A 26,921-nucleotide genomic window follows, 5' to 3' on the forward strand; every position below is an offset into this window, starting at 1 on the left:
TGGTCTGTCTCCGTTGGAGTCTGCCTTCTCTCCCTGCCCCTCGGGTCGCTGACTCTGTATCTCTCTCTGCCAGTCCTTCTGTTGCTCTTTCATACTTGAGAAGTTTTTCTCTCTCCTCCTGTCTCTGTGTCCTTCTCAGCCCATGTCTCTCGCTCTTGGCCACTCTCTGTGTGTGTCTCTGAGCCCCCAACCCCCACAGGAGCCAGCTTCTGTCATCCTGGGGCCCTTGGGAAAGTGCGTGGCCCCCAGCCTCCCGCCCCCAGCCCGCTGGTATATATATATAAAGGTATATGTACATATTATTTATATCTGTACCCGGGGGCAGGAGGGGCAGACACTGGGGCCTTTGTGTAGCCACTGCCCGCTGCCTGCCCGCCCGCCACTCCTCTCCCTTCGTCCCTGCTACCCGCCCGCCTCCACTCCCCCCCCCTCCCGCACAGAAAGGTTCCTGTGGGGCCTGCCAGCTTCCTCTGCCTGAGGTGTGAGTGGGCACGCCACGGGCGAGGCGGGCAGGGGGGCCTGGGGACTTTTCCAGCTGCAGGGAAGCTTTCCGGGTGGGGAAGGAATGGGACTTCTCAGCCGGCTGCTGTCTGTCTGTGTCTGTTGTCCCTGGGTGTCCCCCGGGTCCTTACCTGGCTTCTCCCTGGGAGTCTGTCCATCCATCTAATGTCATTCTGACTTTTTCTCTGCTGGTTTGGGGCGTATTCGCTCGTGCACACGCTGTTGTTGGGCACATGTACTAGGCCCTCTGTTGAGCCCCAGACACAGATAAATGAGATGCCGTCCATCCCAGCTGATTCTTTGCAATTACTGTCTCACGGCTGCTATCTCTTCACTCAGCGCTCTTTCCCTTCCCATGAAAATATAACCCAAAGTCCTTACCGTGGCCGATGCTTCCCTGGTATCCCTGTGACCCCATTCTTTTTCTTTTTCTTGGTTAAGATCTTATTTTTTTAATTAAAAAATTTTTTTTATGTTTTATTTATTTTTGAGAGCAAGAGAGACAGAGCACGAGTGGGGGAGGGGCAGAGCAAGATGGAGACACAGAATTGGAAACAGGCTCCAGGCTCTGAGCTGTCAGCACAGAGCCCGACACAGGGATCGAACTCACAGACCTCGAGATCATGACCTGAGCCCCAGCCGGATGCTTAACCAACTGAGCCACCCAGGCACCCCGTTAAGATCTTGTTTTTAAGTTATCTCTATGCCCAACGTGGGGGCTCGAAGTTACAACCCCGAGATCAAGAGTCACATGCTTTACTGACTGAGCCAGTCACGCGCCCCACTCTGACCTCATTCTCCTAACTCTCCCCTTTGCCATGGCTGCCCTGGCCACCTGGCTGCTTCTGGAACAAACCAAGCAGACTCCTGCCTCGGGACCTTTGCATGTGCTATCCCCCTAGATTTCCCCCGGCTTGCTCCCTCGCTTCCTTCAATTTAGTGTCATCTCCTCAGTGAGCCCTTCTCTACCTCCTCCTTTATGGCAGCAACCTCCATCACTCTCTATCCCCTTCCCCTGGTTTCTTTTTTCTTCTTAGGACTCACTGCTCCATGGCTGTCACATTTTATGGGTCTGTCTGTACCTCTTACATGAACGTCAGCTCCATGAGAGTAGGGGCTGCATTCTGTTCCCTGCTGTTCCCTATCCGTCCTTTAAACTAGCCCTGTGCTAGGCAATGCTGGGTTCATAGTGGTGACTGAGACGGCTTCAACCCTGCCCTCAGGGGGCCGACAGTCGATTTCCCAATGACGATCCAGAATGTGCAGGGCCGGGATAGGGGAGTGCAGGGTCTGGGAGAGCCCAGAAATGGCACTTGACACAGCTGGGGGGCCAAGGAGGGCTTCCTGGAGGAGGTGGTAGCTGAGCAGAGACCTGAGGGATGAGTAGGAGTGAGCCAGGCCTTGTCGTGGGGACCAACTGATCGAGACAGACCCAGCCTCGCTCGTCTTCACAGATCTCCGTTCTCTCCCTCTGCCTCGTAGAACTTCACTTGATCTTAGCCAGAAGGCCGAGAAGCGATCTGTCTTCACAGAATTTGCGTTTCAAGATGTCTTAACTCTCTAGTTTAAACTGGAACCTTTCCGGGGCGCCTGGGTGGCGCAGTCGGTTAAGCGTCCGACTTCAGCCAGGTCACGATCTCGCGGTCCGTGAGTTCGAGCCCCGCGTCGGGCTCTGGGCTGATGGCTCAGAGCCTGGAGCCTGTTTCCGATTCTGTGTCTCCCTCTCTCTCTGCCCCTCGCCCGTTCATGCTCTGTCTCTCTCTGTCCCAAAAAATAAATAAACGTTGGAAAAAAAAAATAATTTAAACTGGAACCTTTCCTTGATTCCACAGTCTCCCCTTTCTCCTGCTTTCAAATGCTCTCTCCCTCCTTCTAGGTCTCTATTCTTGGTGTCTCATCTGTGTATCTCAGGCTCTCTGCACCTATCTGGGTATATCTCTCTTCTGAACGTCTGTCTGTCCCTCTGTTTTTACCTCGTTTCCTCCATCTCAAGAGGGTCTTTGAGCTCTCTTGTCCCCCTCTGGGTCTGTCCTCTTCCAGTGAGCTGGTTTTTCTATACCTTTCCACCTCTGTTGTCTCCCATCTTTCCCTGGGTCTGTGTCTCCTTTCTGGAAGTCTCTTCACCTACTCACGGATCCCCCCAATACATCCAGAATCCCTCCACTCTGGCCCCACCCTGGCACTGGGGGAAGGGGGACTGATTCAGCCCCCCACACCCACACAGGTCAGGCCGTCTGCTCCGTTAATGGTTAACTCAACCTCTATCTAGAATACACACACCAGCCAGGCTGGGGGTGACTCCCCTGCCCACCCCCCTACCAGCTGTTCTTAAAGGACCAGGCGTCCTCCATAGCTCTTTAGCCCTCACTGGGGACCCTGGCATCTGGAGGCCTCTCGCCCTGGGGATGGGGGAGGGGGAACCACCCAGTGCTTGGGTCTACAGAGCTGGGGCAGGGGAGGCCACAAGATTGCCAGGGATGGGTGCCCAGGCCTGGAGCTCCATCCAGCGTCTCCCTTGCCCCAGGCTTATCGCCTGTATATTTAATCAGGGGTGGTTTTCCCAGCCCTGCCCAGGGCCCAGGCTGGCAGTACCGGGGGTGACAGAACACCTGAGACCTGATGGCTGGGGGAGGGGAGGGGACCCCTCAGCCCAAGAGCTGGCGGTTTAAGAGTTGAGCGTCCTCAGATGCGGAGGACAAAGTCCCAGCGTCCTTAATGTTTGGGATTTGGGCCATGTGACTCTGCAAGATGTGTGCGTCGGACACGTGGATAACCAAGCAGATGGGTCCAGACTTTAAGGTCTTCCAGATTTCGGCGGTGGAACACCCGTGTTCCTGAGATCCGGGGCAACCTGGGGTTTCAGGGCTGTAGGACAGTGCTGTGCGGTCAAAGGACACACTACAATCTCCCCGCCCCCCCCCCCCCCCCCATCTTTCTGTCCATCCACTGGCCTTGGCGCTCCGCATTCCCCCTTCCCGCAGTCTCCACTTCAGGGTCGCAGAGACACCGGGGGTCTAGGCTGGGCTCTTGGGGCAGCCCCCTCCCCTTAACCCTTGCTTTGCCGCAGCCTGCTCAGGCCCCGCCCCTTGACGCCAGAGAGCAGGAAGTCCTGGTTAATGATCAGCCCGTCGGGACAGGTGCGGGACAAGGCCGCGCACATCAGAGGCTGCCGCGGGGGGGAGTGCCTTTCACCCTGCCAGTCACGGTGTCCTAGGATGGCCACCGTTGAGGCTGGTCTCCCAAGATGGGTGCGAGCAACGCAGCTCAGGGCACCACCAGAGGTGGGATGCAGTCACCTTGTTTCCAAGGATCCAAATTACCCCATGGAGGTAATTTTCCTCTTTCCTAGGGCAGTCCCTCTAAGCAATGTAACGTAATTCTCTGCCTGCTGAGCAAGAACTCACTGCCCATCCCTTCTAGGAAGCCTCCTAATGCCTCTCTCCTTTCCCCCCCCCCCCCCCCCTCGCGGGCGCTAGTCCCCCACACCTTGGGTAGATACAGGGGCGGGACCAGAAGAGAAACCGAATTCCCGAGCATGGCTCTGGTTCCCATGCAAGGAGCTTCCCGTGCTCTCTAAGCCTCAGTTCTGTCATCTGGAAAACGGGCAGATGGCTAGAACGCTTGACCAGTGGCCAGCACTTCTGAAAAGCGCCAGGGGGCCCGCCTGAGTGGAGGGCGCCACCTGGAGGCTACCACGCATCGTCCTTTCCCTGCAGGATCAGTTCGGTCCCAAAGGGGGCGCAGCGTCTCACACAACTAAGGGACCAAGAAGGAAAAAAAAAAAAAACAAAACCATCTTTCGGTTTATTGAAGGAGGAAAAGGGGGCGGGAGGGGGGGGCAATAAAATGCTTTTGCTTTGTTTATAAAGAGCGAGATTTCAGGAGGCCCCTTCTCGAGGAGGAGGGGGGCACCTCTCCCCCGACTATAAGCAGCAGCAAAGCCAAGCCAAGGAGGGGAGAGGGAAACTGGAGGGGCCAAGGGACCCCAAACACCCCCTTGGGCAGAAGCCACAAGCTTTCTCCCCCCACCCTCAATGCATCTACCCCAGGGAACCATCCAGGATGAGGAAGGGGTATGTACACAGGCGGGGGTAGCACTGGGTTGGGTCGGGGACGGAATAATTTATCCGCAGCAGCGGTGGGTGGCAAGGGGGTAGGACGCAGTAGACTGGTGGCAGTGGTGGCCTAGGGGTCCCGTTCTTTCTTAACCTTGATGTCTCCAGCAAGGATAGTGGCGATCTCGCCCTGCATGAAGGCCCAGGGGACAGAGGAGCCCACCAGGGGACACTTGTCCCCACTGGGGCAGTACACCTCCCCAGCAGGGCCCTGTGCCTTGATGAACTCCCTTGAGCAGGGAAAGCAGAACTTGTGTCCGGGCACTGAGGGGCACTGGACGAAGTGGGTGTCTTCCAGCCGCTCCCGGCACAGGGTACAGCACAGGGGTGCCCCGGGGGTCGCCCCCGTGCCGCTACCACCCCCGCTGACCGCTTCTGCCCCAGCTGTGGGGCTGACTTCGGCTTCACCATTGCGGGCCACTAGACGATGCTGGGTCGCAGGCTGGGCTGCGGAGGAAGCTGCGGGGCTGGCGCCCCCAGCGCGCACGGGGCCCCCGCCCCCGCCAGGGTCCTTGGGGGAGTGGCCCAGGGCCTCGGCCACATTCTTCAGGGCGGCGATGGGTGAGGGCACACCAGGGGTGTCGGCGGAGAACGGGCCACCGGGTGCTACCCAGTGCCGCTGCTGCTGCTCCTCGGTGGTCATCTTCCCAGCCGCCTCACCCTCGGGCTCAGGGGATGCCTTGCGACGGCGTGGCGTGGGCGCCAGGTTCCGGGACGGGGCTCGCGGCGGTGGGCCACATAGAGCTGCAGGGGCTGCCTCTGGGTACTGCTGGGGCAGGGCCTCGGCAGGAGCTGGCTCTCGGAAGCTGCGGACACCGTCGGTCAGCAGCTCCCCCAGCTGGCGCCATTCCCCGGAGCCGTGCCTCCGTTCATATTCGAGGTACTTGAAGCCTGAGGAGGCTAGAGCCTTGCCCGGCTCCCGCAGAGCATCGTGAAACATCTGGCGCGCCACGGCCAGGACTCCCGCATACACGTTGCCAGAACCACAGGGGTATTCGGTAAAAAGCTTCAGCTCGAACTCGTAGCCGGGCGGGCGGGCAGTGGCATCAAAAGCGAACACCCGCCCCACCAGCCCGTGATCCTTCTTGAAGCGGACGTTGAAGGGGGCACAGGCTGACAGCGCCAGCAGCTGTTCCCGCACCGCTTTGGGGCGCCCGTGCCACTCCTCTGCCCGGCCACGCATGGCCTCGTTCAGTTCTGCCAGACAGTCCGCATTCCTCTGCTGCTTCTCCTTCTCGAAATCGGAGCCAAAAGCTGGACGGGCAGGACTCAAGCCGGGTGCCAGCGTCAGGCCTCGGCTTCCCAGGCCAGACACCGCAGCTGCCAGCAGCCCGGGGGGCACCAAGCTGGGCATAGAGCCAAGCAAGGCCCTTCGCGCCCCCTCCGCCACGGCCTCCTCGCGGCCCAGCCCATTAGCCAAGCGGGACCCCAGGGTGTACTCCAGGGCGGGCGAGGGTAGGGGGAGGCGGCCCGACGAGGTGGCCCTGTCATAGCGGTCCTGGCCAGAGATGCCGCCGCCTGCTCCTGACGGCTGGGGCTGGGCCTGCGGAGGCGGTAACTGAGGCCCCTGTGCAGCGGCCGCAGCCAGGTCCTTAGTGGTCGGGTGCTTGAGGGCGGGGGGCCCGGGAGAGCGGCCCTCGGGGAGCACGTGGCTGCGTTTGAGTTGGCGGGCAGCGTCGATGAGCAGCTCGATGCGATCCGCACCCTCGAAGTTCACGCAGCCGCGACACACAGCCTCGCTGAAGTCCCACACCATGGCCCACGGCATCTTGGGCAGGTCGCACAGGTAGCACCACTGGCGGCGGGACGCCTGCACCGACGCCATGACCCCCCGCGCGCGCGCCGCCGAGCCCTGGCGTTCCACCCGCCGCCGACGTACGATCCGCGCCGCCGACGTTTGATTCGTGTCCCCCGGACCGCGCGAGCCACAGTCAGGCCTCCGGCTCGGCCTCCCCGCCGATCCAGGCCCGGCCCCCCTTCCCCGCCCCCTGGGCCCTAAGCCTTTTTCCTCACTCCCGCCTCCTTGAAAAGCTTGTTAGAGGCACGTCGGCGCCCCCGCCCGGTCCGGGCTCCCGGCCGAGGCGCACAGCTTGGGCCCCGCGATGGGCCGCGGGCGCCGCCGCCTCGGGCTCCCGCCGCTCCCGCCGCCGACGCCGCCGCCGTTGCAACGGCCGTCGCCGCCTCCACCTCCTTCTGCCCCAGAGGCCGCTTCGCAGGGAAAGTTACATAACGCGCCGGCAAAGCCTTCTGGGAAACGTAGTCCTGCCGGGGCTGATTCTTAAAGGGGACAGCCGGCGGCAGAGGGAGTGGGCTCGCCGCCTCTCCGACGCGCAAACCCGACCACTCATCACGGCGGGGCAGGGAGTTCGGCGCGCTTCGCGGAGCTCCGGCACAGGGTTTGGGGGCGGAAAGGAGATATGAATGGCCAGAGCTGCCACGGGTTCAGAAATGGTAGGAAGTGGACAGGGTTCCGCGCGCATAATTTCAGTTCCGACTTGCTGTGCAGCTTTAGGCAAAAGTCTTGCTCTTTCTGAGGCTCAGTTCCCCGCCCATCAGAGGTGGGCCAATGACTGATTAGGAAGGCAGCATCTCCTGGGGCGGGGCGGAGGGGCTCTGATTGGACGGTTTCGGGGTAGGGGGACGGGAAGCTGGCAACTGGGGGAGGGAGGGTTCTGCATGGCAGTTCGTTTTCCTCAACTCTTGTATACCATTCTCGGAATGGGGCTGGCAACAGCGGGAGAAAGGGGAAGAACGAAGGCCTCTCGGTCAAGGCCTCTGCCTCAGTTGCCTCATCCATTAAAGAGAGTGGTCGAGCGCCCTCGAACTCTCTTCCAGTTTTGCCGGCGCGCTCTGGTCTACAAAGGGTTACACTGTATCTCTCCCTGCTAGCCCCATCAACCACTCACTACAATTCCCAAAATGCTCTGCAGCGAGGACAAACGACGCACTTCCGCTGAATGGGAGGTGGGGGCAGGCCTTCCCGATTCCCGCTGTCTTCCACCCCCGGCTCAATTTTGGGGTGGCTTTACGTTTTTTCGGAGCACTGGGTGGGTTGAGGAAATCCTCACCCTCTACTGCTCCCTAATTTGGGGGAAGGGACGGAGGCCAGAGATGGCGAGTTAAGAGTTGTGGGGTTAGTTTCCGGGGAAACCACCTTTCTCCAGCCTTGAGCGCTCATTCCCTGATCGGCCCAACCGGGCTTTGGGGACTCCCCCGCCCAGGTTTTTCTTCTCAACATCTGGAACAGTGGGAGCCAGACTGGAAGAGTAGGGAGGGGAGGAGAGGCAAGTCTTCGGGTCCTAACCCCCCATCACCCTCTTTCTGTTGCTAAGCCTGGGTCCGTGATAAGCGCTCAAAAGTATTTACGTGACTTGCCAGAGTTGCATTCGTTACTGGTTTTCAAACTAATCGGACTGTCTGCTTCCTCTCCCCCAGCCCGCTGCAATCACAGCCGCTGTGATTTTGTTCTCCAAACATCAGCCTCAGCTTTGCAATTTCACTCACCACCTGTATTCTTTTCTTTATATGGACTCCCATGGGAAAAAAGGCCATCTACTTTTGCCTCCTCCTAAGCAATACAGGCATACCTCAGAAATATTGCATTCTCCCTCCAGACTACCACGATACAACAAACCTTGGCAATGAAGCAAGTAGCACGATAGAGCAAGGCAAACAAACGTTCCGGTTTTTCCTGTGCATCTCAAAGTTAAGTTTAGGCTGTAACATATTAAGTGTGCAACAGCATTATGTCCAAAGAAACAAGGTACATACCTTAATTTAAAAATACATTTATTGCTGGGGCGTCTAGGTGGCTCCGTCGGTTAAGTGTCCCACTTCCACTCGGGTCACGATCTCACAGTTGGTGAGCTCGAGCCAGCTTAGAGCCTGCTTCGGATTCTTTCTCTCCCTCTATCTCTGCCCCTCCCCTGCTCACGCTCTAACTCTCTCAAAAATAAACGTTAAAAAAAAAAAAAAAAAACTTCTAAAAAATACTTTATTGCCAAAAAAGATGGTCACCATCGTCTGAGCTTTCAGATTTTGTCCCTGATCACACAGCACCATAACAAATGTCATAATAATGAGAAAATTTGAAATAGTCAAAGAATTACCAAAATGTGACACAGATACAAGTGAGCGGCTGTTGGGAAAGGGATACTGATACACTTGCTTGTGGCGGGGTTGCCACAAACCTTCAACTTCTAAAAAAATGCAGTATCTGGGGCGCCGGGGGGGGGGGGGGGGGGGCTCAGTCAGCTAAGCGTCCCACTTGATTTCAGCTCAGGTCATGACCTCATGGTTGGTGAGTCTGAGCCCTCCATCAGGCTTTTCGTGGACAGTGTGGAGCCTGCTTGGGATTTTCTATCTGCTCCTCCCTGCTTGTGTTCTCCCTCCTTTTCTCTCTCTCAAAACAAATAAATAAACGCAAAAAAAAAAAAAGCAGTATCTGCGAAGCGCAATAAAACGAGGTATGTCTGTATTATGGGCACAGTCCTACTTTTTTTTTTTTATGAACTAGCTACATTTTAATCAAGTAAGTTAACACTATGTATGGAACCACTAAAGAGGCCATTCAGGGATCACCTAAACTTGCGTTTAAGCCATTCTTCAGTAAACACTCCTGGGGGGGTCAAGAGTTCTGGCCAGAGTTCGGCTTCAGGTGGGCTGAATTGGGATTGTCCCCTGGCAAGTTTAGGGCAAGTCCCTACACTTCTCAGGACAGAGACGCTGTAGAAGTTGCTCTTCATTGGATAGCTCCAAGTTAAAATGAAAACACGCATATAAACGTTTAGCATGGTGCCTGGCCCAGAAAAGGAACAGCATACATAAATGGAAACTGTTTTTTAAGCTGCTCATTAATTCAAAGATGCAACCCTCTTCTGTGTTGGGCAAGGCTGAGGACACAGCAGTGACTGAGATACGTTCAGGCCTTGCCCTGACAAGGCTCATCCTGGTGATGGAGGCAGACATTCAACTTAAATTTACTCAAATGATTATTTAACTGCATTCTCCCCACCTCCCTACCCCCCCCCCCCACCCCCCGACTGCTAGGGGAGAGGGAGTGCCAGAAAAGACTTTCCTGAGGCAGCAATATTTGAGCTGAGACCTGAAGGATGAACATAGAACGTAGATGTAGACGCCTACATTTTTATGCCCATTTTACAGACGAGGAAAAGGGAGACCCACACAGCTGGCCAGGGCAGCACCAGGGACGGAGCCAGGTGTGACTGATTTCAGGGTGGTGGTTATTGGCTACTTTGCTTTCCAGCAGGTTTGGGAGTAAAAAAGAAAACCAGCTCCTGCCTTCATGAAAAGGGGGTGGGGGTGTGTGTGTGGGGGGGGGGGCAGCTTTAAACAGATAAAGGCATGTATTCATTTAGAGAACAGAGGACACTGGAAGATAATCTGAGCAGACCCATCCTAGCCTGGAGGAGGAAATCCAGAAAGCTCTCCTGGAGGAGAGGACACTTAGGCTGGTATGGGAAGGATGAATACGTTGGAATAAGATTTGAACACAGGATCTGATGGCTTTAAGGAAGGAAGGAAGGGAAGAAAGAAAGAAAGAAAAAGAAAAGAAAGAAAGAAAGAAAGAAAGAAAGAAAGAAAGAAAGAAAGAAAGAAAGAAAGAAAGAAAAGAGGAAGAAAAAAGAAAGAAAGAAAGAAAGAAAGAAAGAAAGAAAAAGAAAGAAAGAAAGAGAAAGAAAGAAAGAAAGAGAAAGAAAGAAAGAGAAAGAAAGAAAGAAAGAAAGAAAGAAAGAAAGAAAGAAAGAAAGAAAGAAAGAAAGAAAGAAAGAAAAAAGCTGGAAAATCACCAGCCTCCCAACTTCAAAGGGATGCCACTGGTCCATGGAGGCAGGGTCGGGGGAGGGAGGGTGGTGAGGGGGACAGGTGTAGGTGCTGAAACCCCAGGCCTGTCTCAGAGCCCAAAGTAATTGTATTAAAAATAAGTTTATTCGTATCTTGTCACCACTGGGGAGAAATGAGGGGGTTGAGCCCTGGAAGTCAGAGACAGCAATGGGAGGCAGAGGGCCCAACCTGTATCTCCCCAGTGAGAACTCTGCCCCCCTCTCCCTAGGGTACAGACTGCTATATCCTTTGTCATCCATATTCTGATTTGTCTTGCGACTCCCACCCCCTCCAAAGTCTGGATTGGGGAGGTGAGGAGGCCCCTACGGGTCAATTCTCTTCAAGTCAAGACCAGGAGCTGTTAGGGAAGGGGGACGCATGTGCAGACCCGAGAGGTTCTCTCCGCAACCCACAAAGGGCAATAATAAATAACGTAAAATTGATGGCTTAGAAGTTAGGGTTCAGGGAAGCAGCCAGGCAGACAGCGCTGTACTGGAGAAAGGGGTGGGGGACCCATCAACAAGCCCCCCTGAGAATCAGGCACTAACTAGTATAGGGAGTGGGGTGCTCGCGCCCCCCCGCAGCAGGGAGCCAGGGTGCAGCCGAGATGGGGAAGGTGCGTCGCCCTCCTCCACTGGGCTAAGCTGGGGGTGGGGGTGGGGAGGAGGTACAGGCAGAAGGAGCTCGAACCCAACAGCAGATTTCAGGGAGATTTCCAACGCCCCCGCCTCTTCCGTGTAGGGAAACCTTTCCTCCTCTTGTGTGGGGGTGAGTCGTGGGGAGGAAGGGGAGCCGGGGGAGGCCGGGGGGCCCCCGCCTCCTCGCTCCTAGGGGCGATGATCACCCCCCTGGCTGCTACCACCGCTCCGTCCACCACAGCAGCCACCACGGACACGGGCTCTGGGGTGATCTCCGCTTTCGGGGTAGGCGGGGGCAAGAGGGGCCTGGGGGGTGGGGGCGGGGGCGGGGGTGGGGGCAGAGGCGGGGGCAGCCTGTCGACGGCGGTTCCGGGCAGAAGGGGCAGTAGGGCGCTGAGGGCCTCGCTCAGTTTGGCCAGTCCCTGCTGAAGGGTGCCAGCCAGCTCCCGGATGGCGTTGGCCGTCTCCTGCTGGGCCCGCAGGAAGTCCAGGGAGGGGTCCGGGGCCGAGGGCGTGGGTGGTGGCAGTGGAGGAGGTGGTGGGCTGGGGGACGAGGGTGCCACGTGGACCTGCTGAGGCGGCTGGGGTGGTGGCGGTGGAGGGGCCGGGGGCGGAGGAGACAAGGCCAGGCGCGGCAGCTGCACGGTCTGCAGGGCCGGAGGGGGCGGGGACTCACGCTCCTTGGGTGGCGGGCAGCCCCCTTCCTGGGGGCTGCAGGAGGGCCGGGCCCACTGCTCGGGGCTGCTGGAGCCCCCCTTGCTGTGGGCTGGTGTATCTGTGGAGAGAGAGATGTAGGTAAGGTGACGTGACCCCCCTCCCCCCACCATGTGTCTCGATTTCCCCTTTCCACCTCCCACTCACCCTGGCCCCAGAGCCATCTTTTCAAAACCCAAGTCGGATCGTGCCTTGGAGGAGAACACAGGGGAGAAAAACAATATAGCGAATGACCACCTGGTGGCTGATGCCAGCCTTGGTGGAAACAGGGTCCTGGAGGTCCCCTGCTGGAGCCAGGCAGAACCAACATTCTAGAAGGCTCCTCCAACTATCTGGACGCTCCCCCCACCACACGCCTCCTCGGGCTCTCTCTGGCCGGGTGGTGGGATTTCTCCCTCAGCTGTGGTCTGTACCAGTTCAACCCTCAACCCCAAGCCTGTTGGGTTTCCGCACACGTCTCCTGTCACCTGAGACTTCATTCACGCTCATGAACTTGGACAGAGTCTGCATACAGAGGCTTTCAGATTTCCGGGCCCTGCCTGAAACCTCTGCTCCATTTGTGTACCGGCCACACAGCCCCTCGACGGTCTAGTATTGCCTCACACTCTCCTGCCTGGAGCTGAGCTCCTGACCCTCTCACATCCCGCTCCCGGCTCCGCCAACCCCCATCGCTGCTAACGACAGCCCCATCCTTCCAGCCGCTGGGGGGGGGGGTGGGGCGGGGGGGCCACAACGTTCACTCTGTTTCTCGCCCAAGACACTGTCCATGTACAATGGTCACTGGCTCTGCCTTCAAACTATTTCAACGTCCCGCTTCCATCCACCTCCACAAGCCCCTCCCAGTCCAACCACCCGCATTTCCCGCTTGGGACTTTTGCAACTGCTTCCTCGACTGGGTCGCCGGCCTCCTCCAAAGTCTCAGAGGTCCAAACAATATACGTGTCAGTTACGCTACCCACAGAGGACCACACATCGGAGGATCCAGGTATAGGAAATGTCCAAACAGGCAAATCTACCAGAGACAGAAAGATTAGTGGTTGCCTGGGGCTGGGCGGAGCTGGGGGGGCCAGGTGGGGGTGATGGCTGAGAGATGCGGGGTTTCTTTTTCGGGTGACGAAAATGTTCTAAGATTGATAGTGGCGATGGTTGCACAACTCCACGAGGATGCTAAAAGCTACCGCACTGTCCTCTTTAAAGGGGTGGCGATACAGTATGGGAATTGTATCTCGATAAAGGTGTTTAACAAATACAAGTCAGATGTTGTCTTTCTCCGCTCAAAAGCTTCCTGGGGCTCTCACGTCTCAGACTAAAAGCAAAGTCCCTGAGGCTCTCGAGGCTCCGCACAATTTGCTCCAGTGCCTCCCTGACCTCATCTCTACCCCTTCCCTTCTCTGTCTCACTCACTAGGCTCCAGCCACACTGGCCTTCTTGTCGGTCCACACACACAATACGCCTGCTCCTGCCTCGGGGCCTTTGCATTTGCTGTTCCTTGGCCTGGAAAGATCTTTCCCCAGACACCTGCCTGGCTCCCTCTCTCTCAGCTCCTCTGCTCAAATGCGGCCTCCTTGGGAAGATCTGCCTTGACCTTCTGTGGACAGCATTTCCCGTCTCTGTCCTCTTCTCTCTCCTAACCCTACCTGATTTCTTTTATTAGCACTTATCTCCACCTGGCATGGGGTCGCTCTGTTTGTTGTCTGTCTCCTCCTCCTGATGTCAGCTCCATCAGGCAGGGCTTTGTTTTGTTCACTGCTGTTTACCCAGCGCCTAGAACAATGTCCAGCACAAAATGTTTTCTTTAATGAAAAAAGAACTGTGGCTTCCAAGGAGTCAGCACGGATTGGGGCCCCAGGCCCCAGGTCCTTGCTGCAACCCTCCCACAGCTCCCCAGCACCCTCAGGGGACAGTCCAGCCCCTAAGGCTACAAAGCCCTAGCACTTACCCCTTTCGGTCCCTCTTCCTTGCCTCAGGGAGAGTGTGTGTGAGGTTCCCTCTATTAAGAGTATCCCCCTTGCATGGCCTCTTGGCCAGTTCAGATAGTCCTTCCTCAGAGAAGCCTGCTTCCTGCTCCTAGGCCAGATCTGATCTCCCTGCTCTCCTGTTGCAGAAACAGCCAATCCCCTCCAGCCTTCAATGCTGGGGGTCCAGCCTCCCTGGACCAGGCAGGCAGAGGAGGTGGGGGAGGCACGGAGAGAGATGATAACCAGAGCTAACACTTGTTGGACACTTTCCTGGCCAGGCCCTGGGCGAAGCGGCTATGCTTTCCTCCTACGTTATTTCAGTGAGTCCTCTCAGCCGTTCTCCTGGGGGCGGGGGTGGAGGGGAAGGGGTCCGTGCTGCCATTATCATCCCATTTTACAGATGCAGAGACCTGAGGCCCAGAGAGACATCACAGTGCTGGTGAATGCGAGAAGAGGCATTTGAGGGCTCAAGAGTGGTTAAGTCCCCCTCATGAGGGGTATGAGGATTGTTGCCATTCTGGAATACTGTTCTTCTAGCCTACTGAACAATAGAACAGAAAATGGCCCACACTTCGTGCCCACAGGGGTCACGGAAGGGCCACTGCTACATTTAAAATCATTTATTTGCAACCTTTGGGCCTCCATTTCCCCACCTGTAAAATAGGTGTGTGTGTGTGTGTGTGTGTGTGTGTGTGTGTGCGCGCGCGCGCGCGCGCGCGCGCGCGCGCGCCCAAGTAGGCAAAGGACCAAGTGACCCAATAACAGAACCTCTCCCTGAGGGCCATCACAGGGATTAACTGAATCACCCCAGGCACAGTGCATCTTCAATGCTGTTACTGTTTGTTTTTTTGTTTTCAAATATTAGGTCAGAGATAAATTATCCTGAGCTCTCCTCTAGTGTCAACACAGACACCTCAGGCCGCCCCAGGCCCCATTCCAGTCTTTCAATCAAAGCCTATTCGTCTTTTATGAATTTTAGGCAGTGGGTAATTTGCGTGAGGTTCTAATCAAGGATGCTTTAAGCACATTCCTGCCTCCGGGCCTTTGCATATACTGCTTCCTCTGGCTCAAGTGCTGTTCTATCAGATTATCTACTTGCCGCAATTTCTCTATTCAGGTCTCTGCTCAAATTCCACCTTCTCAGAGAAGCCCTCCTTGACTACACTATCTAGAGCAACCCCCTTCTATCACTTACTGTCCTCTTTCGTGTGTTTCATGTTTATTTATTTTTGAGGGAGAGAGGGCTAGCGGGGGAGGGGCAGGGAATGAGGGAGACACAGACTTGCAAGTAGGCTTTTGCACTGTCAGCGGGGAGGCCAGCCTGGGGCCCGAACCTGCGAACCGTGAGATCACGACCTGAACGGAAATCAAGATTTGGACGCTTAACCGGACCGAGCCACCCAGGCACCCCAACTCCCTATCCTTTTAACATGCTTTATTTTTCTTCTTAGTTCTTATCACCTCCTGGTATGTGATCTGTTTTGGGGTTGTTTGTTCCTGTCTTTCTCCAATAACTGGAATGCTGGCTCCGTAAGAAAAGGGAAGGTGGCTTTTTCTCCACGGTATTCCCCGCATCTGCCACAGCGCCTCCCTCAGAAGAGGTGCTCGATAAATATTTGTTGAATTAATGCAGGAATAACACAGTTGTACGACTCTCGAAAAAATGTTTGCCGTCTCTGCTCTGGTTCAGTGTGGCCGTTTCACAGACAGAAACAATGAGGTTTGAGATTCATGTGGAGAACAGGGGTCCCACGTGATCGTGTCTCTCTCTCCCCTGCTTAAGACACTTTCACGCCTCCCAAATGCCCTGAAGATAAAGTCCAAAGTTCTGACCTTCACTTACAAACTGCGTGTGATCTAATTCTGGCATACCCATTAACTCTCAGTCAATATTAATTGTTGTTGTTATTGCCAGACAATCTAGCCCAGTGGTTAAGTTAAGTGCATGCATTGTGAGTTGGACACAACCTGCATTTGAGTCCCAATTCTACTACTTAGTTTCTGGGTGACCTTGGGTGGATGAATGAAACTCTCTGAACCACATGATCCTGAACTTGTTTGATCATATCCACCTCCGTCCCTTTCTCAAAACACCCTTCAGTGACTCCGTATGGCATTCTGGATAAAATTCTTCACTGTCTGGCCTCTGCTGACCTCTCTGACCTCATCTCAAAACATTTCTTCAATCTTTCTACTTTCCCCTTCCTCTAACTTGGAAACTTCTCAGTTCCTAAACTGGCTAAGCTTTCTTGTCTCAAAGCCACTCTACATGCTGTTTCTTCTACCAGCAACACTTCCTCAGTTCTTCATTCTCACTCTGCTTTTCTGATGTCTCCTCCTCCAGGAAGCCTTCCTTGACCTCCAGCCTGGGTTAGGTGCCCCCTCTGGACTCCCAAACTCAGGCCCAGGAGGGCAGGGCTGGAGATGTCTCCCTCACCGCAGTGTCCCCAACACTGCCCAGTACAGGGGATGTGCTGGGGAAATAGCTGTAGAAGAAATACGAAGCCAGAGTCAAGGCCAAGTGGGATGTCTTTGTACTCTGCTCTCCACACTTCCTCTATTCATGGCATGACCTTGGGAAAGTTACCAAACCTCTCCAAGGCTTTGATACATAAAATGGCAAAATAGTTCATACCTCGCAGCATTGGTAATCCTATCAAGAGCGAACGAGGAAGATTCAGGAAGCGCTGTACTCAGCAATTCACGCATATTAACTCGTTCAATCTTCACAGCATGCTTTTGAGGTGGGGGCTTTTTTTTTTTTTTTAATCCCCATTTTACAGATGTGGAAACTGACCTGCGATAACGGACCCAGAATGACACAGCTGAGTGACAAAGTCACGACTGGAGCCCGGTCAGCCTCCATTGGTCACTACCCTACATTACGTTTAATGAAATCCTGCCTGTGCTGATAATCCCAGGTGTGGACTCTGGAGCCAGGCCTTCTAGGTTCCGTTCATGACGCTGACAGTCATGGGCTGTGGGACTTTGGGCAAGCCACGTAAAGAGCTGGGGAACCGTGCCGAGCAAACAGCTGAGTTCGCGACTGTCTTGCTCTGGCTAAGGTGACACCGAAGGAACTCACCTGCCCGTCGGTCTTCCCTGCGATCCTCGGACAAGACGTAGCGTTGGGTGCCCGCACTTGCGGCTGACGGCTGTGAGGAAGCGGCCACCGAGGGCTGCTCGGCTCCCGCACCAGCTCCCGGTGCCGCCACTCCCGGCCCCAGGATGGCAAAAATGGTCTCCTCCTCCGCGGAGAAGGCGTCCTCGGCGGCAGGCCCGGCGCCCTGCGTGGAGTGCGGCACGCGGGCCAGCTTCTCCTTGGTGCGGCGCTTGAAGTCATTCCAGCGCTTCTGCACCTCTTGGCCAGTGCGCTTCCAGCTGGTGATGCCGTTGATTTTGGCGGCGATGCCGTCCCACACACGCCGCCGCTCGGCCACGCTCACCCGACGGCTCTGCGCGCCGTAGAGCTGTGGGTAGTGGGCGCGCACCTCACGGATCAGGATCTGGTTCTCCTCAAACGAAAAGCGCGGCTTGCGCAGCCGGGTGGTCTCTTCCGCTTCGCCCGCCGCCGCCGAGGCCATGGCGCCCCCCGACGCCGCCGTCCGGCCGCCTGGCGCATGGGGGGGCGCCGGCGCTGCGGGCACAGGGCGCACGGCGCTGGCGGGGGCTCGGCGTCCGCGCGCCGCCAGCCCCACCCCGGCCGCCCAGACACCGCCTCCAATGCCCCCGGGGCCAGGGGTTGGGGCGGAGAGTGGCCGGGGGCGACGGGCCACGGGGGACATTCAGAGCGCCTAATAATAGCTGACACCCGCTGAGCGCTCCTCTTGTGCCTCGCGCGGCGCAAAGTGCCACGCCGAGGAGTTGATGGAAATTGGGGGAGGGTCTGGAGGGGTGGAGAGAAATGAGGAAAGGCGAAAGAAGAGGGGGTGTCTGCAGGAGTTAGAGGAGAATGGGGGCATGGGAGAAAGCGAAATGGAGGGAGAATGGGGGTGTCTCGGGGTCGAAGAAGCATGGGGGTAAGGAGATGCTGAAGGAGAGACGCAGCACGAAGGGGGGATCTGGAGCAGAGGAGCGCTCTGGGGGCTCCGGGGCAATAGGACGTCTGTAAGAACGGTACGAGATGGGGTCCTCAGAAGGGATGTCCAGGTAGAATGGGGAGTTGGGGGCTCCTGGGACAGTGGAGAAGCTGGGACTATCAAATACTAGGGATTAGGGTCTGCGGGGATTGTGGGGGCTCTGGGGATTGCCAGGAATTAAGAGGATCTCTGGGGGTAAAGGGGTCCGGGAGTAAGAGGGGACAACGGAGGCGATGGGGGACTCCATGAAGAGTGAGGGTCGTGGAGGGTGGGGACCGAGTCGGGCCGCGGGTCACTCACCGGCGCCGCCGCAGCCCCCGCCTGCCCGTCGGTCAAGGCTCGGGCTTCTGCGGCCTCTTCCCTCCCCCCTCCTCTCTCGTCCCCCTCTGGGCCCCGCCCCCGTCCGCCCCAAGAGCCAGGGCGCAGGCGCACCTAGCGCCAGTCAGCCCCCAACGCCCTTACCGCTAGAGTTTCACGCCCCTCCCACGGCGCAAGCGCAGAATTGCCTTCCACCGCCCTCCTCGCGTGGGGGCTTAGCTGCGCAGGCGCAACATTAGCGCTGCGTCCGTTCCCCTAGCTTCTTGAGGCCACAAGAGCATTCGCGCGGAACTCTGTCCACGCATGCGTGCCCCTCGCTCCTAGTTAGCTTTGGTATCCCGGGGCTGCGTCCCTGCGCAGGCGTGGCAATCCTTGGAGGAAGTGGGAGAAATGATGGAGAGAGAGCGCTGAGAACAAGCTGCGTCCTCGCTTTTCGGCCAGTCTTCCAGCCGAACCCAGCCCTCTTACCGTGCCGGGGTCCCCTTCTCTAGGAGAAAGGGGAGGGAGACGGCGCTAAAGGGATGCGCTGCGTTTCCATGACAACGGTGTGGGCGGGGTGGGGGCGTAAGGAAACCGGATTGCCGCCCACTCGTACCTGCCCCGGCGCGGGGCTGCCCTGGATCTGCCAGCCGACTCGTACCCACGGGGGCGGGGCACCCTGGGGATATTCCACCCCAGGCGGTGCAGTAACCATGGCAACCCGTCAACCTTCCGACGGTGCCTGGGGGCCCCTGTCCACACAGTGACGTCATGGCGCGGGGAGCGAGAATTTATAGAGGGAGAGTTCGGCGTGTAGGGAGGGTGATCCTGGCGCAGGTACGGCTTCAAGCAAATGCGCGGAGGCAGCAATTAATCTAGAACACGGGTTGGATGAGCTGGAAGAAAGGGTGATGGAGTCAAGTCGGGCTGAGAAATTTGATTTGCATCTTTGCAGGAGCCCTCAAGGTCATCCAACAGACAGAGTTTCGTTCATCTATTCAACAAATAGTTATTGAGCACCTACGCGGTTCCAAGTGCAGCGAATAAAAAGACAAAAAATCTGAGCACCAGGGTGGCTCAGTCGGTTAAGCAGGTCATTGCATGATCTCATGGTTCGTGGGCTGGAGCCCCGCGTCCGGGTCTGTGCTGACAGCTCAGAGCCCGGAGCCTGCTTCAGATTCTGTGTCTCCCTCTCTCTCTCTCTGCCCCTTCCCCGTTCGCTCTCTGTCTCACAAAAAAATAAATAAACGTAAAAAAAAAAGTAAACGCTAAAATCACATTTTAGTTGGGAGAAACAGTATGCAAATATGATACATACGTGAGGAGGTGATGAATATTATGGGGAAAACACAGACGTCGGAACAGGGTTGGGGAGTATGGTGCCTTGTATGTGTCTGTGACTTTAAAATAAGTTGGCAAGGGAGACCTACCTGAGAAGGGGACATTTGAGTAGACACGCGAAGGAGGTGAGGGAGCGGGTGCAGTCAGAAGTGCGGCTGTGCCCTGCCGTGTTCCAGGAACGTGCAGGCTTTACAGAGCCCTGTAAGCGACTTCCTTCGGCCTTTACCCAAGTGAGGGTCACAGAAGGGCCCCGAGCAGAGGAAGGACATGGTCTGGCTCTGGTTTTAATAGGATTCCTCCGCGGCGGGGAGGAATTGAGTTTAGAAGCAAGACTGGAAGCTGGGTGCCCAGTGAATTGAGGAGACAGACAGGTGGTTCAGGAGAGAGGGGGTGGGGGTTCCCGCCAGAGGGGTAGGCGGGGAGGGTGGGGGCAGTAGAACTGGGTACAGGAAGCGAGAGAAAGAGGGGAGTTGAGGGTGACTCCATCGTCTTTGGTCTGAGCACCAGGAAGTCTGGAGCTACCAGAAGGGAAGATGGGCAGGGATTCAAGTGGATCAAGAGTTCAAGTTTCCCCAAACTTGGGGCGCCTGGGTGGCGCAGTCGGTTAAGCGTCCGACTTCAGCCAGGTCACGATCTCGCGGTCCGTGAGTTCGAGCCCCGCGTCAGGCTCTGGGCTGATGGCTCAGAGCCTGGAGCCTGTTTCCGATTCTGTGTCTCCCTCTCTCTCTGCCCCTCCCCCGTTCATGCTCTGTCTCTCTCTGTCCCAAAAATAAATAAACGTTGAAGAGTTCAAGTTTCCCCAAACTTGAGGTGGCCTTTACCCAACCGAGTACAGATGTGGGGTAGGCAGTTGGAATGTTTGAGACTGGACGTCAGGGGAGCGGTTGGGTCATGAGATATAAATTTAGGCGTTGTCAGTGACTACATGAATCGAAATCCCCAAGAATGGGAGAGGTTAGAGAGGGAACAGCTGTAGACGGAAGTCCCCGGCCTGAGGTGGGGGCACTCCAGTGGTGGAGGGCTGACATCAGCAAAGGAGGTTGAAGAATCAGTAAAATGAGAGGAGACCCAGGGCTGTCTGCTGTCCGGGAGGCCAAGCGAAGGGCGTCAATCAAAGACAAAGGAAGGAATCAATGCCAAATGCTGCCTAGAGCCCAAGGCCCATAAGCCTGAGAGCTGACCATTGGGACCAGCAATCTGGAAGTCATTAGTAATCTCGAAGAGGGCAACTTTGGTGATGCGGTGGGGGCAGTGGTCTGATTGGATGGGTTCAAGAGAGGGTTTGCTTATGTGTTTGTTGAGAGGGTTTGGGGAGAACCAGTGTAGATGATCCTTTCTAGCACAGCAAAGGGGTATATCTGGAAGGGGGCATGGGATCTCCAGAGGTTTATTTAAGACGGGAGTTGTAAACGTATGGTGTGTCCCAATTCAGGATGGATCACAAGAGGGGAGATTAATGGTGCAGAGGAGAGAGGGGAGAGTGGCTGGAGCCTTGACTAGGCAGGGCGGGCGCAAGTAGAGAGTGGTCCAAGGGGCGCGAGCTGGTCATCTACAGAAAACAGTGGGAGGGGGAGGGCACAGAGGCAGGCAGGAGGCAGGATGTGATGTCAGGGCCGTGTGAATTTTCTCCTCTGTTCCTTCGGTTGTCTCAGTAGAGTAGGAAGCAGGGTCTGAGGTGAGAGGGAGGCTCTGAGGTTAGGGACAACAAAGGAGAAAAGCATTGAAATAGTGAGTGAGTGGCCGGGGAAATGTAGACAAATAGACCCAATCTTTGGAGGTTATCGGCTATGAGGTTGAAGTGAGATGAATTTTTCTCGGGTCGCACTTCTCTGAGTGGGTGCAGGTGCACAGTGAGTAACAAGTTGACTTTCGCCAGGGCTGGGTTTATATGAGGTCCCGCCATGGGCCCCATGAGGTCCAGAGCTCAGGGCCAGCCCACACCAGGCCTTGTGGGCAACATTAAGGAACTTCAGTGCAGGTTCTGAGCAAGAAAGGACAGGGTCTGATTTGTGCTTTAGAAAGACACCCCTCTCCCCCGCTCTTATGGGAAGGAGGAAGACTATTGGCTAGACTCAACAGAGAAATCTGGGGCAGGGGCAGGAGGGAGCTAGGAAGAGAGGTGGAGGAGACTAGGCAGGGGACGGTGGGAAGGGTAGAAATGAATTGGGAGACATTTGAGAGGCAGCATGTACACGGGGTGTGACTGTCAGTCTGGGGAAGGGAAGGGAGCCCTCTAGGTGACAGCCGGTCCTCTGCTCCAGGTTCCTGTCGGGGGCGTGGAGTCAGTCAGGACAAGGTGGTTGTAAGGCACTCCACTTTGTCCCCCCAGAAAGATACGTGGACGTCCTAACCGCCCCATGACTTCAGAATGAGACCTTCTTTGGAAATAGGGTCATTGGAGATGTAATTAGTTGAGATAAGGCCATGCTTGAGTAGGAGGGACCCTTAATCCAACATGACCGGTGTCCTTATACGAAGAGGAAAGAGACGCACGGAGGGAAGACAGAGGCAGAGATGGGAGTGATCCTACCACAAGCCAAGGCAGGCCGGGGGCTTCCAGAAACTCCAAGAGGCAAGGAAGGAAGCAGGGAGGCCGGAGGAAGAGGCGAGGAAGGATCCTCCCCTAGCGTCTTCGGAGGGACTGCGGCACTGCCACCAGCTCGATTTCGGGTCTCCAGCTTCCAGAACTAGGAGAATACCTTTCGTTTTAAGTCACTGGTTTGTGGTACTGTGGTATGGCAGCGCTGGGAAAGCTAACACGCTGGGCATCGAGAGGAGGCATCCAGGATGCTGGTGGAACCAGAGAAGAGTGGGTTGGGGGGGTGCTGTGGATCCACATCAGGTCTGGAGCTCATGAGAAGGCCGGAGACAAGGAACCATGGGCAGAGGTGAGGCGGATAGAGGTCTGTAGGTGTGGGTGTAGGAGGTCAGAGAGCCAGGGCCCTGGGATGCTGGTTGAACAGAGAAGCTTTTCTTTATCTTCCTTCCTTCCTTCCTTCCTTCCTTCCTTCCTTCCTTCCTTCCTTCCTTCCTTCCTTCCTTCCTTCCTTCCTTCCTTTATTTTTGAGAGAGAGAGAGAGCAGGAGCAGGAGTCGGGGAGGGACAGAGAGAAGGAGACAGAAGTTCCAAAGCAGGCTCCAAGCTGTGAGCGTGGAGTTCGATTCGGGGCTCAAACTCACAAACTGCGAGATCATGACCTGAGCCCAAACCAGTAGTCGGCCGCTCAACTGACTGAGCCACCCAGGCACCCCAGGGAAGCCTTTCTAAGGCATGTTTTCTAAACTGTGGATCCTGAAAAATATTTAATGGGTTGCCACAAGCATTGAAGAACCCAAATATCCGAATGTGCTGTGTGGGGTAAGTATTGCTTGGAGGAACTCTGGTTTGTTAGATATTTTCAGACGTTCTTAAGACACATCTCGGGGGGCGCCTGGGTGGCTCAGTCAGTTGAGCATCCAACCTTGGCTCAGGTCATGATCCCGCAGTTCATGGATTCGAGCCCCACGTCAGGCTCTGTGCTGACAGCTCAGAGCCTGGAGCCTCCTTTGGATTCTATGTCTCCCTCTCTCTCTGCCCCTCCCCTGCTCACACTCTCTCAAAAAATAAACAAACATTAAAAAAAAGGATGTGAAATGAATTTTGGGGCACCTGGGTGGCTCAGTTGTTGAGTGTCTGACTCTTGATTTCAGCTCAGGTCATGATCTCATGGTTTGTGAGTTCAAGCCCCACATTGGGCTCTGCACTGACAGTGTGGAGCCTGCTTGGAATTCTCTCTCCTCCTCTCTCTCTGCTCGCCCCCCTCAAAATAAGTAAAAAACATGTTTAAAAGCTTTAAAGAAAAAGACGCGAAGGGGCGCCTGGGTGGCTCAGTCAGTTGAGCGACCGACCTCGGCTCAGATCATGATCTCACGGTTCGTGAGTTCAAGCCCCGCGTTGGGCTCTGTGCTGACAGCTCGGAGCCCGGAGCCTGCTTCCGATTCTGTGTCTCCCTCTCTCTGACCCTCCTCCATTCATGCTCTGTCTCTCTCTGTCTCAAAAATAAATAAACATTAAAAAAAAAAAAGACATGAGGGGCACCTGGGTGGCTCAGTCGGTTAAGCGTCCGACTTCAGCTTAGGTCACGATCTTGCTGTCCGTGAGTTCGAGCCCCGCGTCAGGCTCTGGGCTGATGGCTCAGAGCCTGGAGCCTGCTTCCGATTCTGTGTCTCCCTCTCTCTCTGCCCCTCCCCCGTTCATGCTCTGTCTCTCTCTGTCTCAAAAATAAATAAACGTTAAAAAATTAAAAAAATAAAAGACGTGAAATGAATTTCTCATTGTGGTTTGTAGTAAAAAAGTGAAAGGCACTGAATTCGAGAGAGCAAGTTTCTGCTGTCTAAACCTTTCAACTAATTGGATCAGGCCCACCCCGATTATCCAGGATAATCTTCCTTACTTAAAGTGAACTGAATATAGACTTTAATCACATCGACCAAATGCCTTCGTGGCAACACCAGGATTAGCGTTTCAATAACTGGGGACTATAGCCTCATCAAGGGGATACATCAAACTGACCATCTTAACCACAGACATCATCAATAAGTAAGTGGTAAACCCTGTTAGGTGCTGGTCGGTGTTGAGGAGGAAAGAGGACTAGAACAGGGTAAGAAAGATCAGGAGCGGGGCCCCTGGGTGGCTCGGTCAGTTAAGTGCCCAACTTGATCTCGGCTCAGGTCATGATCTCACGGTTTGTGAGTTCGAGCCCCTCACTGGGCTCCACACTGAGCATGGAGCCTGCTTGGGATTCTCCCTCTTCCTCTCTCTCTCTTCCCCTCCCCTGCTCATGCTCTCCCTTTCTCTCTCTCTCTCTCAAACTAAATAAACTTAAAAAAAAAAAAAAAGAAACATCAGGAGTGAGAGGGTGAGAAGACCTCACAGAGGAGGTGATGTACGAGCCAAGGACTGCAGGAGGCAAGGAACAAAATGTGTGGCTATCAGGGGCAAGGGCAATCCAAGTAGGGGGAAGGGTAAGTGCAAAGGCCCTGAGGCATGAGAGTTCCTAGAGCATTCAAGGAACAGTGAGGACCTTAAAAAAAAAAAAAAAAAAAAAAAAAAAGGAGGGAGGGCACCAGGGTGGCTCAGTCGGTTGAGCATCTGACTTCAGCTCAGGTCACGATCTCACAGTTCGTGAGTTCAAGCCCTGCATCCAGTTTCGCAGTGAACCCTGCATCGGGTTCCATGCTGACAGTGCAGAGCCTGCTTGGGATTCTGTCTCTCTCCCTCCTGCTCTGCCGCTCTCCAACTCGCGCTCTCTCTCGCTCTTTCAAAATAAATAAACAACAATAACAACATGGGGCGGGGGAGAAGAGGTCAGAGAGAGAGAGAGAGAGGCCAGGACTCTGGCCTCTACTTAGTGAGACAGGGGCCACAGGAGGACTCTGAGCTGAGGAGGAACGGGGTCACTCTTGTTGGGGTTTGAAGTGGACTCTAGGAGGTCAAGAGCGGAAGCGGGGACACTAGCGAGGAGGTGACTGCGTTAGTCCTGGTGAGAGGTTGTGGTGGGGATCAGGAAACAGTGGGCCGGGGGGGGGAAGACGGTCAGATGGTGGGGTGTGTTCTGGGGGGTAGAGCTGACAGGATGTCCGTTTTGGACACGATGGGACATCCGCGTGGGTATTTCGTGGGCAGTGGTACCTGATGAGCATGGGGTCTGGGAGGAAGGTTTGTGTTTGTCAGAATGGCTGGTAGAGGGGCGCCCGGGGGGCTCAACTGGTCAAGCCTCCAACTCTTGACTTCGGCTCAGGTCATGATCTCACGGATCGTGAGTTCAAGCCCCGCGTCAGGCTCTGTGCTGGGAGTGCAGAGCCTGCTTGGGATTCTCTCTCGTTCCCTCTCTCTCTGCTTCTCCTGCCCGCCCCCCAAAACAAAAAATCAGCTTTAACCTATAGTCACACCTCACCAGGGGACCCCTGGACCTCCACCGGGGCACAAATTCAATTTCCGACACCCCCAAAATGGTAGGCACCCATGCGCACAGTGGGAAACTGAGGTTCAGGGAATTCGGCCTGAGGCTCGTACGCTTCAGGGGGCAACGGGAACTCTGTGGGGTTCTAGAGCCATCTTGGGTGCACGTGACTTTCCTTCCCTGGCTCTAAGCCCAGCGTGGTGCTGGCGGGGGGGGGGGTCACTTCTAAGCATTTGCACTTCTGCATGGAGTGCAGCCTCTTGTCTCCTCGTCTGCTGTGCTCTAGCAGGCACAGAGTGGGCGCACAAGGCCTCTGAGCAGAACTTTCCAGATGCTCTCCCAGCCCACCCTGCCCCTTGTCTGCCTGCTCTGAGCCCAGGGGGCTGCCTTGTGTGTTTGTGCATCTGCCCAGCTGCCTTGTCTCTGTGTTCATGGGGGACGGGGGAGGTGCTGGGGGATGCCAGGCCTCTTGAGCCTGCCTCGATGTACCCACACCTGCAGAGCTCTGTATGCCTCGCTGCTGTCCATGGCTCCCTGTCGCCAGCCTTCTCGTGAGAGCTGATTTATTTTTTTTAATTTTTTTTTCAACGTTTATTTATTTTTGGGGCAGAGAGAGACAGAGCATGAACGGGGGAGGGGCAGAGAGAGAGGGAGACACAGAATCGGAAACAGGCTCCAGGCTCTGAGCCATCAGCCCAGAGCCTGACGCGGGGCTCGAACTCCCGGACTGCGAGATCGTGACTTGGCTGAAGTCGGACGCTTAACCGACTGCGCCACCCAGGCGCCCCATCGTGAGAGCTGATTTAGACCCAGCTCCCCTCTCAACCCAGACTCCCCTGGCACCAAGAACATTCTGGATGCCTCCCCTGGATGCCCGGTGTATTCGTTTCTTAGGGACGCCTCAGTTTTCGAGGGCACCCATAACAATACCACTAACTGGGTGGCCTAAAACAACACAAATGTATTCTCCAAGTTCTGGAAGCTAGAAATCCTGAAGCCACGCTGTTGGTAGTGCCGCAGTCACTGGGGAGGATCCTTCCTCGCCTCTTGGAGCTTCCGGCAGCCCCGGGTCCTTCCTTGGCTTGTAGCAGGACTACTTCAATCTCTGCCTCTGTCCTCCCTGTGTGCACCTCTCTTTCCTTTTCCTTTCTAAAATTTTATTTGATCTTTTAAGCAATCTCTATACCCAACCTGGGGCTCGAACTCACAACCCCGAGATCAAGAGTTGCATGCCCTGCGGACTGAGCCAGCCAGGCGCCCCTCTTTCCTCTTCTTATAAGGACACCGGTCATATTGGATTAAGGCCCCCCACCCTACTTCAGTAGGACCTCATCTGAACCCATTTCATCTCTGACGACCGTGCGTTTCCAGAGAAGGTCACATTCTGAAATGCTGAGGGTTAGGACATCAACACATCTTTTTTGGGGGTGGGGGGGGACAAAACTCAACCCGTAACACCCTTGGAGCACCTTATACTCATCATGTCCTCACTG

At 55.8% G+C, this 26,921-nt stretch overlaps 2 protein-coding genes across 2 annotated transcripts; both read right to left on the reverse strand.

The window, feature by feature from the left end:
- Positions 1-4,291: 4,291 nt before the first annotated feature.
- On the reverse strand, positions 4,292-6,825 carry IRF2BP1 (interferon regulatory factor 2 binding protein 1). Its single transcript, XM_086690154.1, has one exon. It carries the CDS (start codon positions 6,439-6,441, stop codon positions 4,687-4,689), a length of 1,755 nt encoding a protein of 584 aa, XP_086546280.1. The 5' UTR covers positions 6,442-6,825; the 3' UTR covers positions 4,292-4,686.
- A 3,721-nt stretch (positions 6,826-10,546) lies between these two features.
- Positions 10,547-18,224, reverse strand: MYPOP (Myb related transcription factor, partner of profilin). Its single transcript, XM_086690155.1, has 3 exons — positions 18,150-18,224; positions 16,856-17,407; positions 10,547-11,873 (listed from the first exon to the last, which is right to left on the reverse strand). The coding sequence occupies exons 2-3, from the start codon at positions 17,352-17,354 to the stop codon at positions 11,164-11,166; spliced, it is 1,209 nt and encodes a 402-aa protein (XP_086546281.1). The 5' UTR covers positions 17,355-17,407; positions 18,150-18,224; the 3' UTR covers positions 10,547-11,163.
- Between the last annotated feature and the right edge of the window lie 8,697 nt (positions 18,225-26,921).

The sequence above is a fragment of the Puma concolor genome, chromosome E2, assembly GCF_028749965.1.
Source record: "Puma concolor isolate L17-30 chromosome E2, mPumCon1.1.hap2, whole genome shotgun sequence".
NCBI lineage: Eukaryota > Metazoa > Chordata > Mammalia > Carnivora > Felidae > Puma > Puma concolor.